Genomic DNA, 12,997 nt, shown 5'->3' with positions numbered 1-12,997 from the left:
AACTAATTTTTCTTATAAAAGAACAAAGTTGGAAGACTACATTACCCATTTAAAAAATATTTTATTAGAATATATTTGTTGTAGGGGGATTTCATTGTGATATTTACATATGTGCTTACAATGTATCTTAGTTAGCTCAGCTTCATCTCCCCTCTCCTCCTCCTTAGAACAATTTCAACAGGTTTCACTGTTTTATTTGCATACCGGTTTACAAAATACATTGACCAATTGGCTCTCCTTCACCATCTCTATTTACCCTTCCCCTCCCGCTGATACCCACTCTCGGACAGGACCTGTTTTACCCACCTGTCTTTCATTTTTAAAGTGTACATTGATTGTTAAATGGGGTCTTGCTGTGGTATTTCACACATGTATATATTGTACTTTAATCAGATTAACCTCCTCTATTACTCTTTCTCTGTTGCCCTGGTCCCCTATTACTCAACAGCTTTCAGTGCATTTCATTATGCTCTCTTCATACACAGATGCAATATATTTCAATATTATTTTCTATCATTCTCTTTTCCTCTCCTGCCTTCCTCTAGTCCCTTCTGAGGAACCCACTATTATAATTGTTTTCTCTCTCTCTCCATATGTGTGTATATATATATGTGTATGTATATGTATATAAGATCATATATATGTTTACAACACTACCCTATTTCAAAACTACAGTTGCTCTTAGTAAAGCCACAGTAATCAAGTGTATTGCTGTACAGATAGGCATATAGATCAATGTAACAGAATGGAGAGTCCAGAAACACATTACAGTACAGTCAAGTGAGAAAGACTCACTGTATTGCTCAAGCTGATCTCAAAGTCATGGACTCAAATGATCTGCCAGCCTTAGCCTCCTGAGTAGAGATGCATGTGCCACCATGACTCCTCAGAGTATTTAAAATTTATTTATTTTCCAACGGATCTAAATGCCCAGTCTTGAAGTCCACAATTTGAAGATCGCGATTTCCTGGATGTCTTCCAAGGTAAAGCAGTTAGGTAAAAAAAAAAAAAAAAAAAAAAATCCCACTCTCGCACCCTGTTTGCTTGAATAAAGAATTGTTGTGACAGGTGCTCCTAGTTTGTGGTAGTTTAGCAACTGCCTCTTTGGGCAACCTTCATCCAATTCTTCCGGCAGCGGCCAAGACAGTTTCCTTGACGACGATTTTGTTTGCTCGGGGTTGGCGACCGCCCGCCCTTCGCCACAGCTCCTCGGGAGCCCGAGCGGCTCTGGAGGTTTCACTCCTCCTTACTGTCCTTCCATTCACCAGAGGAGAAGCTCTGCAAGTCCCCCTCTGAACAATTAGAGGTACTGGTTTTCTGCATTTTTCTTCATTTCCCGCCCAGGGCAGGTCACCGCGATCTGAGTGCCAGCAAAAATACTCTTACAAGGCAGGGTTTTCTCAATTCGGTGGGCGTTTGTGGAAAATGTACTTGCTACCACAGTTAAATTCTTGAGCATGTACAGGATAGTTTATATTTGCTATCCATTAAGGGCGACCATAACATCACTTGTTAGGAAGGTAGCAAGACTAAGATACAATATTGGTGTTTAAAAATTTAAATGTTTTTTTTTTGCGGGGCGGGGGGAGAGTCTCTCTCAACAACTGTATTTCTTGTTTGGTTATAGTTTGCATCTAGAGAAAATTTTGAACCCAAGATTTTAGAGTTCAAACGATATTTAGTGAACACCTAATTCAATTCGCTAATTTCAGTCCCTAAAGGGAAAATGTCTGCTTTGATTTCTTCATAGCAAGTGGATGGTAAAGCTCTAACAGGAATGAGTCCCTGCCCACTTATCCCAACTGCCATTCCTTAGCTACTACCATACTTGGGAGGAAGACCTAAAGGTGTGTAGAATTTTATTTTTGGTATTGATATGTAAGATATGCTATAAATATATTGAGGCTTCCTGTTACAATAATGGCCGTATGGACTTTTTTCTCCTTAGAGTGTATTTTAATCTTTAGGGGATCAAGATGTCGTATCCAAACAAAGCTGCCATTGCAGCAGAAAAGGAGGCTCTGAACTTGAAGTTACCCCCAATTGTCCATCCCCCAGAAAACATAGGTGTTGACACACCAAGCCAAAGTAAGCTGCTAAACTACAGAAGATCCAAGGAGCAGCAGAGGAAAATTAATCAGTTAGTGTGAGTTCCGTATTAGTAAATAATTTTTGTTTGGAATTCAGTTGAAATGATTAGTGTTCATGGTCTCATAAAAAGTTTTAACTATGTGGGTGGATCATGGGTAAAATACTATCAAATTAATTAGAAAAGCAATTGAAAATCAGTCATACAGATAGCAAATATTGTATAGTACTTACTTTTTCAGATATTGTTCTTGTCACTTTACCTATATTTCTCACAACAACTCCATAAAGTAGGTACTATTGTGTGTTCTGTTTTTTAGATAAGTAAACTCAGGTACAGAGAAGTTAAGTAATTTCCCCCAGGTTACACAGCTGGGGTTTGGACCCAGGTGGTCTGGTTCTGGGCTTTGCATACTTTAAGCATACTATTCTACCGATCATTATGTTGGAACCCTCTAGGTCCCTGAAAGTCAAATCAAGTAATTGGGCCTTTAGTATTATATTTGAAAAAATACTTAATAAACTAAAATATATGTAATCTACTTGTAATTGATTCTTTCTGTATAAAAGAAAACATAGTTCAACACTCCCCCCTCAAATTAGTGTAAATTAAAATTATTTGCCAGCTACCAAAGGCTGTAATAATGTCAATTAGTTCATTTCAACAGTTACTGAGAATTTCCTAGGTACCTGACTCTGCTTATCTCTGGGGACAAATAAGAAGAAAAAGACATGGATCTTATTTACAAAATTCCAGCTCAACACTGGAATTTCAACAAAATTAGAAATTCCCCTCTGGTGGATTCCTGCTTCTCTTTCTGTATTCTCTTTCCCTTCTTGGTCAACACTTTCTGTAAATATTTTTGCAACTGACTAAAGTTTTCTTGCCGAATTGTTAATGATCATGTGGTCAGAATAATAATTTAAATTTTGGTAATTTTACTTTTCTACAATTAAAGAGGTCTGTTAATCATGTAGCTTCTTTAGATTTATATTTTTTATTAGCCCATCAATCTTTACTCATAATTAAAGCTATCTCCTCTCCAAAGCCTCAAAATCCCCTTCATGTTGTTTTAACCTTTCTACATTTTTAAAATTTTATTGGGAGATACTAAGTACTTGCTGTTGCACAGACACTGGGCTTGTTACTAGGGAAATCAGAGAAAACACAAAGTAAAGGACTGTGTCTAAGCTGTATGCTAGTGGGAGGAGACAGGCAATAAACATGAGAAGAAGAAAAGCCTGTGGAAGAGTGGTATAAGAAGAAGACAGAGAGGAAAGTGGGGCTTTATAGGCCATGATAAAGAATTCAGAGATCTTTAGTGCAGTGGAAGTTGTTGAAATCAGACACGAATCTGATTTACTTTTAAAAGATACTTTGATTATTAAGATAGACTGAGGTGTTAGGAATAAAACCAGGTCAGAAGCTATTGCTATAGCATAGGTGAGACTGTATGATGGTTTGAATAAGGCCGGAGATGGTGGAGGGGGAAGAGGAGATTGCAGGAATATGTTTTGGAACCGGGATCAATTTGACTTGATGTTGGACTGCTTAGGAACCTAGGTGGATGGTAGAGTCATTTATAGAGAATTGGAAATCCAGGAGGTGGTGGTGGGGTAAATAATAACTCTTGTTTGGTGTTTGAAGTGCTTAAGTAACTTTTTTTATTATCATATTATTGTTGTATTGGGGGTGTACTTAGGTAACTTAAAGGGAAGTTGGATATGTAAGAGAAGAAGTATTGTGTGGAGATAAAAGTTTGGAAGTCACCAGCATTTACATAGTTTTCGTTTTTTGTTTGTTTTGTTTTTTGTTCTTTGAGACAGTTCTTACTATTTAGCTGAGGATGGCCTCAAACCCTCAATCCTACTGCCTCAGTCTCCTGAGTACTGGCACTATAGGTATGAGCCACCATGCTTAGCCATTTAGATAATTGTAAAAACTAAGGCAAACAGTTGAAATTACTAAGGAGAGGGCATGAAAAGGAAGAGAGAAGTAGAGAGGAGGAGAGAAAGAGAGAAGAAAATACAGAGTGAAGGCCTAGGTCTAAGACTTTAGGAACTATATTTAGATGTTGTTTTGAGAAAGGTCAGCCAGCAAATAGATTAGTAGGCTGAAGAAGCAGGAGGAAAAGCAGAAGAGCAGAGTCTGTAATAATGCAGTGTGTTGCTGTTTTTTTCTTAGTTGTGTTCTTATTCCACTTTGATGTGTAAGAAGAGCAATCTTAACACAAAGCGTAGTATCTGGCATGTTGTTGGTAAATGAGTGAGTGAATGAATGAATTTTTAAAGAAAATCCTTTATTGTGCTTTATACAGCTCTGTAAATAGTAACACTTACATTAAATGCTTAATAAACTATAATACCTGAATCATAGTGCTGTCATGTGTTTCTTGGGAGGGAAAAAGCATTTGGAATGAAAAGATTTTATGTTGGAAGCACATCTTTCTGGGTGGCTTGGGACTTTGGGATTTTCCATCTCTTCACTACTTCTGCCTGTTAGAAAATAGGAATATAGACTTATTTCAAAATTAGAATGAGGTCTATGGATAGAGTTCCTTAGAGGAAGTAGGATGTAATGAGACATGGGCAGAACTGAGCTTCTGCTGGAACTGGTCTTGGGATCATTTGGATGAATCAACATCATTTGTAGATTCCCAGAGCCCCTGAAATGAGCCTGTCATCTTCCTTGTCTGCTACTTCTTCCTTGATTCAAACTAGTGCTCTTCTTCACCAGGTGATCTTCCATATAGTCTTTGGAAATTATCAAGTTTTTATTTATTGGTTTTTGTTAATATTCAAAGCAAGAACAGAGTGAAAAGGCTCACTTATATTTTTCCCAGTTTTTATTTAGAGCCAATAGGAAAAAACATATTTGAGAAATTTTTGCTACATTAAAGGGTGGCATTTATAAACAGAAAGCTCAAGGATGTTAGGCCTATTTATGCTGAGATAATTACAGTGAAAGCCTGCTATGACTAATTAGCATGCCTAAGTGTTAGGCAAATTCCTTGAGAGTAGCCATCACCAAGAGCTAGGGTGGTATGATGGAGGAGAGAATGTTTGGCCTGAGTCTTGAAGATTAACAAAAAAAGAAAGGAAAATGTTCTAGGCACATTTGTTATGTCATGTCAAAAAAGTCTTAGGAGTTTTAGTGTAGTGCAGACTCAGTAAGATTCAATAGGGAGCCAGGTGCCAGTGGCTCACACCTGTAATCCTAGCTACTCAGGAGGCAGAAACCAGGAGGATTGCTGTTCAAAGCCAGCCTGGGCAAATAGTTTGTGAGACCCTATTTCAAAAATACCTAAAACAAAAAGGGCTGGTTGGTGTGGCTCAAGCTGTAGGCCCTGAGTTCAAGCTCTGGTACCAAAAAAAAAAAAACAGGCTACTCAAAAAAAAGCTTAACAGTGTTAGATCTTTTTCGAGGTGCTAGGGATCGAACCCAGGGCCTTTGCACATTCTGGGCAAGCATCTTACCACTAAGCTAAATCCCCAGCCCTCTTAGGCTGTCTTAATAAATGTAGAGGTCTAGAATATGAGAGAGAAAAATTTCACTCTCCACTTGTTAAATAAGATTTGGAGTTCTGGGATCAAACTTTAAGAGGTACATTGATAAATCACAAAAGGTTCAGAGGAGAGGGAGGAAATTTGAAACTACATAATTTAAGGGAAGCTGATTTGCTTAATTGATGGGAATATAAGCTCAGTTAGGTTTGAGTTCATATCTCTGCAGATTACTAACTATGTGAATTTGTAAGTTATACAACTTATCTTCATGTACCTATCTGTAAGATAGAGAAAAGAATAGTACTTACCTTATAGGATTGTTAGAGTTAAATGAGATCCATCCACATAATGTATCTTAAGCCAGTACTTAGAAAATAAGCTCACCACAAACAGAAAATCTTATTGACAAGAGTAATTGAAGGAACTGGAAAAGGTATCATTAAGAATTGGAAGGGTAACATGGAAAAATATGACCTTTTCTGTATAACTCCAGAGAATAGAAGTTACAAGGATACAACTCAATATAAGGATTTTTTCCTAAGCTGATAATAGATTGGCTACCTCAGAGAGTAATAATAACTGCCATTCCCCTTCACACTTCCACCCCAGGTGCTATGGGTAAAGCTTATGTGAGATAATTTCCACATCCACTATTCTGGCTGTTAATTCAACAGACATTTATTAAGCTCTTGCACCTTGATGGATTTTATCTAAATGGTATGAACAGAAAGTGAGCAAGACAGACATGTTCCTTGTCTTTATAACAGAGTTTACTGGGCTATGGTTTTATGGTTCTGATGGCTACGTTTTCCTTAAAATTTCTTTTGATTTTCCTCTTCTCTGATGGCATCTCTTTCACTCCTTCAGCTCTTTTTTATCATTCCTGTCCTACTTGGCTTCCTCTAATCTTCTTTCTGAGGTCTTTTTTCTTTTCCTTGTACTATTCTTCTTTGGCCATTTCTTACAGTGTATCTAACATTTTAAACTGTTAGTTTGGTCTTCCTAAAATGTTTTTATGCTCAGAAACGCTGAGTGCTTCCCATTGTCTATTGAATGAAAAAAAAAAAAAACTTGCTGCTTGAGGCTATTAACTGCATATTTCAACCCAGTTCTCCAGACTTATTTCCTCATTCCATAAATTTGGAAATATTGGACAACTCTATTCCCTCTTTTTCTCTTTGATTCCTCTCTTGCCTTTCTCTTCCTTGGGACTGTTGTTTTTTCAGATGCCAGGAAAAAACTGCATCTCCTCTTGAAAGCTTCTTCTTCATTTAAAGCCTATTTGCAAATGCTGATGTGTTCATGTGGCTTTTGTAGATATCCCTAGGAGGAGGTATAGTTGTTTCTCCTCTGAACTGTCTTCTCAACCAGTTTACAAATTCCTACAGATATGTTACTGATATATTTTAATAATACCTAGTATGGTAACTTAATGTAGTTAAGTTATGGTAACATTAAGTTATGGTAACTTAATGTAGGCTTTCAATGAATATGTGTTGATCGAAGAATGGATTATACAATAGGATGATTCAGCTTAATTTAAAGAGGAGATTATATTTTTTAAATGATTAAAACCCATAAACAGTTTTGAAAGTAAAACTTTATTGAGCAACTACTATGTGCCAGTTACTATTGTAGGCTTTGGGGACAATGAATAAAACAGTCTATATCATACATTATATCAAATGATAGTAAATGCTATGAAGCAAGATAAGAAAGGATAAAAGAGATGGATAGTTAAAGAGGTGCTTCTTAATATAGGGTGTAAACTGAAGGTTTCTCTAACAGGGTGGCATTTGAACAGAGATGATATACTCTGCATCAGGGTTAATTTTTTAAATTATCAGCAAGTTATAATTGAAAAAATTTAATTTACTTTATCCCTGAATAATTTAAAAATTAAGGTCTCACCAAGTGCCAGTGGCCCACACCTGTAATCCTAGCTATTTGGGAGGCTGAGATCTGGAGGATTGCAGTTTGAGGCTAGCCTAAGCAAATAGTTTGTGGAACCTCTATGTCCAAAATAACCAGAGCCAAATGGACTGGAGGTGTGGCTCAAGCAGCAGAGCACCTACTTTGCAAGCATGTAGCCCTGAGTTCAAAACCCAGTCCCACCAAAATAAATAAATTCCCATTGATGATGGCTATTAGGATTTGTTTCTCATAGAAAATTCAATCAGATAAAGAGTTTGTGACTGTCTCTTCTTTTAGTATAGTTGAAAAAATTTCAACTTAGTGGTTTAGTAATTAATGCTAACATTTTTTTAAGAGACATACATTGTTCTAACTATAAATTTCAGAATTGATGGAGCCAAAAGAAATCTGGACAAAACTCTGGATAAAAGAATACCTCCATTACCAGAACCAGATTATCCTTCAACTGTAAGTTGTTTTCTCTTTAAAAATTTTATCCTTCTTCCATTTTAATTCTTAATTAAGCCAATCTCAGTATTAACCAATTTTTAAAAAGAATAAATCTATTTAAAACTGTAAAGAATTTAAAATTTCTCCTTGATTTAATTGTCTTTTTGTTTTTGTTTTTGACAGATGACCAGTGAAATTAAAAAAAAAGGAGTAAGTTCAATTTTCTTGTTTTGATAATGTTCAAACTACAAAGTAGTTTCTTCTAAGACTATCTGCTAAGTCCCATCCTAGGAAAGAAAGAAATTTGGAAGCAGATTTTTGTTTTCTTTACCGAAGAGTACATACATGTCATGGTCAACACATATATGGATTTTAAGAGTTATGTTTTTGTTCCTGTTCATTATTTGAGGATTAGTTGTGCAAATATTTTAGTTTTTATTCCAAACAATTGAAAAAATATTCAAAGTGGCAGTATAAAGAAAATATATTTCTCTTTTAAAATTAGAGCAGTAATTGATTATCCTAATATTGATATAATGATGATTATTTATCCACTTAATAAATACTCATTGAGAGTCTATTATATGCTAGCTAGAGATTTTAAAAAAAGACACTGACAACATGGGTGACAACATGGGACTGTGATGTGATTGGTAGAAAGATGACAACATGTAAATTTTCTAGGAAATATAGAAATGTTTGGGGCTGGTTACATATAAGAAGAAATTACGCATCATCCTTAAGTTCATTAAGGATTTCTCTGGGGAGGGGGTAGAGGGCTGAGGATGATACCTCCTTATGGACTAAGGACATAAGGAAGAACCTCTTTTTAGCTAATGGGTGTTTGCTTTTGTTTTTTAAAATGTTCTTTTCTTCTTGTCTCTCAGTTTTTCTGGAGATTTTGGATGTGTATCTGCTTCTTGGTATAAGAACTGATACAAAATAACCCCAAACATGTGAGGGCTGAGTGAATTGCAAGATGTGTTTGTGTGTCTGTTCAGCATGCTCACTGTTCCTTCACTGTCCTTGATTTCTAGGGTTTTAAAGTCTAAAATTTGTAGCCAGGCATGAACACAGCCATTTACTCTTAAACATATTCCTTTTGGCAATCTGACTTCTAGGATCTCCACTACTTTATCATTAATCTCACAAGTGATCACTAATTGCCAAATCCAAAGAGTACTTTCCCAATATTTCTCACACTAGATCTTCACTAGACTTAAAAAAAAAAACCTTTTACTTTGAAGTATTTGAACACCTAGGTCAGAAAAGATGGCCAAGAAATAGATGCACACAAGTACAGCCAACTAATTTTTTGACTACAAAAATCTGATATTCTTTTTCCTTTTGGACAGAATGGGGAAATGGATATTCATAAAAACAAAACAAAACAAAAACCTTAGCCTAAACTTTTCACTTTGTACAAAAATTAACAAAACATTGACCACAGGTTTAACTGTAAAATGTAAAACTATAAATTTTTAGAAGAAAACACAGGTGTAACATAAAGCTATAAAACTATTAGAAGAAAACATAGGACTAGGCAAAAAGTTCTTAGGTTTGACTTAAAAAACACAATTCATAAAATTAAGACTAATAAATGAGATTTCATCAAAATTGAAACATTGCTCAGTGAGAGACCCTGCTAAGATGATGAAAAACTTAGCACTAGGAGAAAATACTCACAAATCATAACTCCAACAGACTTGTATCTTCTTTTTTTAATTGGCTTGAGATGGGGTCCAGTGAACTTTTTGCCCATGCTGGCCTTGGTCCCTCTGCTTCCTTAATAGGTAGGATTATAGGCTTGGGCCAGTATGACCAGCCAGATTTATATCTAGAATATATAAAGAACTCTCAAAATACACAGTATAAAAATGAACAATTAAATTAGAAAATGAATAATACAGCCATGTGTGGCGATGCATACTTGTAATCCTAGCACTTGGGAGGCTGAGGCAGGGGGATCAATGGTGAGTACAAGGCCAGCCTGGACTACATAAAATTATCTATTAAAAGAAAATCTGGGAATGTAGCTCAGTGGTAGAGCATGTGCTTAGCAAATGTGCAAGGCCCTGGGTTTGATTTCCAGTACCAGAAAAAAAGAAAAGGAAAGAAAAAGAAAATGGGTAAAAATATGAACAGACATTTGACTGTAGAGGATGAATGGATAGCCAATAAGCCCATGAGATACATTCAACATCATTAATAATTAGATAATGAAAATTAAAATCATAATGAGTTCTTACTATGTACCTATTAGAATGATTGAAACAAACAAACAAAAATGACAATACCAGTTTGACTTTTGGTTCTGCTGTTTCTTTTTTAATATTTTCTTATATTTTTTTCTTTTGATTCTCTATTATTTCTCTGTCATCTTCATGTGTTCCTCTCCCTTAATAGCCTGTAGGTACTGTTCTCTTTCCTTGAATCTTCCTGGACAATTCCACTTCTGATTTCAGCTACCTTGCACATGTTGACGACTTCTGGAGATTTTTATGCACAGATACTTCAAATTCAATGTCAAAAAGTGAACCTTCCTCCATGAGACTCTTCTTTTGTAGATATTATTACCACTGACTAGATATTAATGCTTACAATATCTGAGTCTAAACTTTTCTTGTCCCCTCATCAACTACACACTTGCCATAATTAGTCCTCAAGAGCTGTCAAATCAGTTCTATTCTTGCTCTAGCCTTCAATGAGAATTTCATTTCTTGTCTTGATTACTGCAGTAATCAGTGGCTTCCCATAACCTGTAGAACTAAATGTTAATGTGGCCATGCTGGGCTGAGCAGAGCAAAAGCAATATATATGTTCAATGCAATCCCTGTCAAAATTCCAATGACATTCCTCACAGAGATCGAAAAATCAACCCTGAAGTTCATATGGAAGCACAAAAGATCTTGAATAGCAAAGGCAATACTGAGCAAAAAGAGCAATGCTGGAGGTATCACAGTACCTGACTTCAAACTATACTACAGAGCCAGAGCAATAAAAACAGCATGGTACTGGCATAAAAACGGATATGCAGATCAATGGAACAGAATAGGAGATCTAGACATAAATCCATGCAACTACAGCTACTTGATTTTTTATAAAAGTGCCCAAAACAGAAGATGGAGAAAAGACAGACTTCAACAAATGTCGCTAGGAAAACTGAAATTAGATCCCTGTCTTTCACCCTCTACAAATATCTACGCAAAGTGGATCAAAGACTTTAATATAAAGCCTGAAACTTTGAAACTGCTGTAGAAAAGAGTAGGGAATATACTTCCTAAATAGGCAATAACTTCCTAAGTAGAACTCCAATGGCACGGCAATTAAGAGAAAGGATTGGCAAATGGGGGTATGTGAAACTCAAAAGCGTCTGCACAGGAAGTGGTCACTTGACTGAAAAGGCAGCCCACAGAATGGGAAAAAAAATCTTTGCCAGCTATACATCTTACCATGGATTAGTAACCAGAATTTACGGAAGCTCAAAAAACTGAACTCCCAAAGAATCAATGACCCAATGAAGAAATGGGCAAGTGAACTCAACAGAAATTTTTCAAAGGAGGAAGTACAAATGGCCAAAAACCACATGAAGAAATGCTCAATATCCCTGGCCATAAAGGAAATGCAAATCAAAACCACAATTAAGCCGGTGCTGGTGGCTCACACCTGTAATCCTAGCAACTCAGGAGGCAGAGATCAGGAGGATCGCAGTTCAAAGCCAGCCTAGGCAAATAGTTCGTGAGACTGTATCTCGAAAAACCCATCACATTAAAAGGGCTTAAGGTGTTGGCCCTGAGTTCAAGCCCTAGTACTGCAAAAACCAAAAAACCAAAAACCCCCCCAAAAAAAAAACCATTAAGATTCCACCTCACTTCTGTTATATCATCAATAACATAAATGACAACAAATGTTGGCAAGGATGTGGAGAAAAAAGAACCCTTCCTTATACACTGTTAGTTGGAATGTAAATTAATACAACCACTATGGCAAACAATCTGAAGGCTCCTCAAAAAAACTAATAATAGACCCACTATATGATCCAGCTATACCACTCCTAGGCATATATCCAAAGGAATGTAAGTCAGGATACAATAAAGAACAGGTTCTGCCTGGAAGTGAAGGGTGGAGGACAGAGGGAGGGGGCAGAGGGCAGGGGGGAGAAATGGCCCAAACAATGTATGCACATATGAATAAATGAATAAAGAAAAAATAAATAAAGACACTGGCACATCCACGTTTATTGCAGCATTACTCACAATAGCGAAGCTATGGAAACAACCCAGATGCCCTACAACTAATGTATTCATTTTAAAAAATTCTAGTATATATATATATATATATATATATATATATATATACATACAATGGAATATTATTCAATTATAAAGAGGAATGAAATTTTGTTGTTCATAGGTAAATGGCTGGAACTGAAGAACATCATTTAAGCGAAATAAGTCAGATTCAGAAAGACAAAGATCATATGTTTTCTCTCTTATGTGGAAGACAGATGCAACTACAAATACATTATCATATATATACATACATATATACATATATACGTATGTATATATATACATATACATGTATGTATATGTATATATATGCAGAGCATGATTCCAAAATTGAGACTGTTAGAGGAGACTAAGGAGGGAGGAAAAGAAGAAAAGAGTGACAGGGAGTGAATATATAACGTCTGTGTAGCAACAAGACATAATGAGACACACTGAAAACTGTTGAACAATATGCAGTAGTGGGAAAAGGGTGAAGAAAAGTAATAGCGGGAGTTAGGCTGATTGTGAAATGTTAGTTCATGTCTTTTGCCTATTTTTTGTATTTTTGGATTTATCCCTTAAGTGTTTGAAAATTTTGGTAAAATACACATAAATTTACCATCTCGTCCTTTTTAAGTGTACAGTTCAGTAGTGTTTAAGTATTTTTACATAGTTGTACAACCAACATCCAGAACATTTTCATCTTGCAAAACTAAAACACTAAATAAATAGCAACCCCATTTTTTCCTCCCCTCAGCATCTGGAAA

General features: G+C 35.9%; 1 protein-coding gene across 1 annotated transcript in view; it reads left to right on the top strand.

Moving 5' to 3' along the window:
- Positions 1–674: 674 nt before the first annotated feature.
- Positions 675–12,997, top strand: part of Dnah12 (dynein axonemal heavy chain 12) — a 201,843-nt gene continuing 189,520 nt past the window's right edge. The window contains exons 1-5 of the mRNA XM_074044013.1: positions 675–1,306; positions 1,751–1,847; positions 1,949–2,146; positions 7,896–7,977; positions 8,143–8,169. Coding sequence (XP_073900114.1) covers positions 1,977–2,146; positions 7,896–7,977; positions 8,143–8,169 — 279 coding nt within the window. The 5' untranslated portion in view covers positions 675–1,306; positions 1,751–1,847; positions 1,949–1,976. The remainder of the gene's footprint in view (positions 1,307–1,750; positions 1,848–1,948; positions 2,147–7,895; positions 7,978–8,142; positions 8,170–12,997) is intronic.

Source organism: Castor canadensis, chromosome 10 (assembly GCF_047511655.1).
Source record: "Castor canadensis chromosome 10, mCasCan1.hap1v2, whole genome shotgun sequence".
Classification (NCBI taxonomy): domain Eukaryota; kingdom Metazoa; phylum Chordata; class Mammalia; order Rodentia; family Castoridae; genus Castor; species Castor canadensis.
The sequence above is the reverse complement of the archived record's forward strand: the minus strand, read 5'-3'. Positions and strand labels throughout refer to the sequence as shown.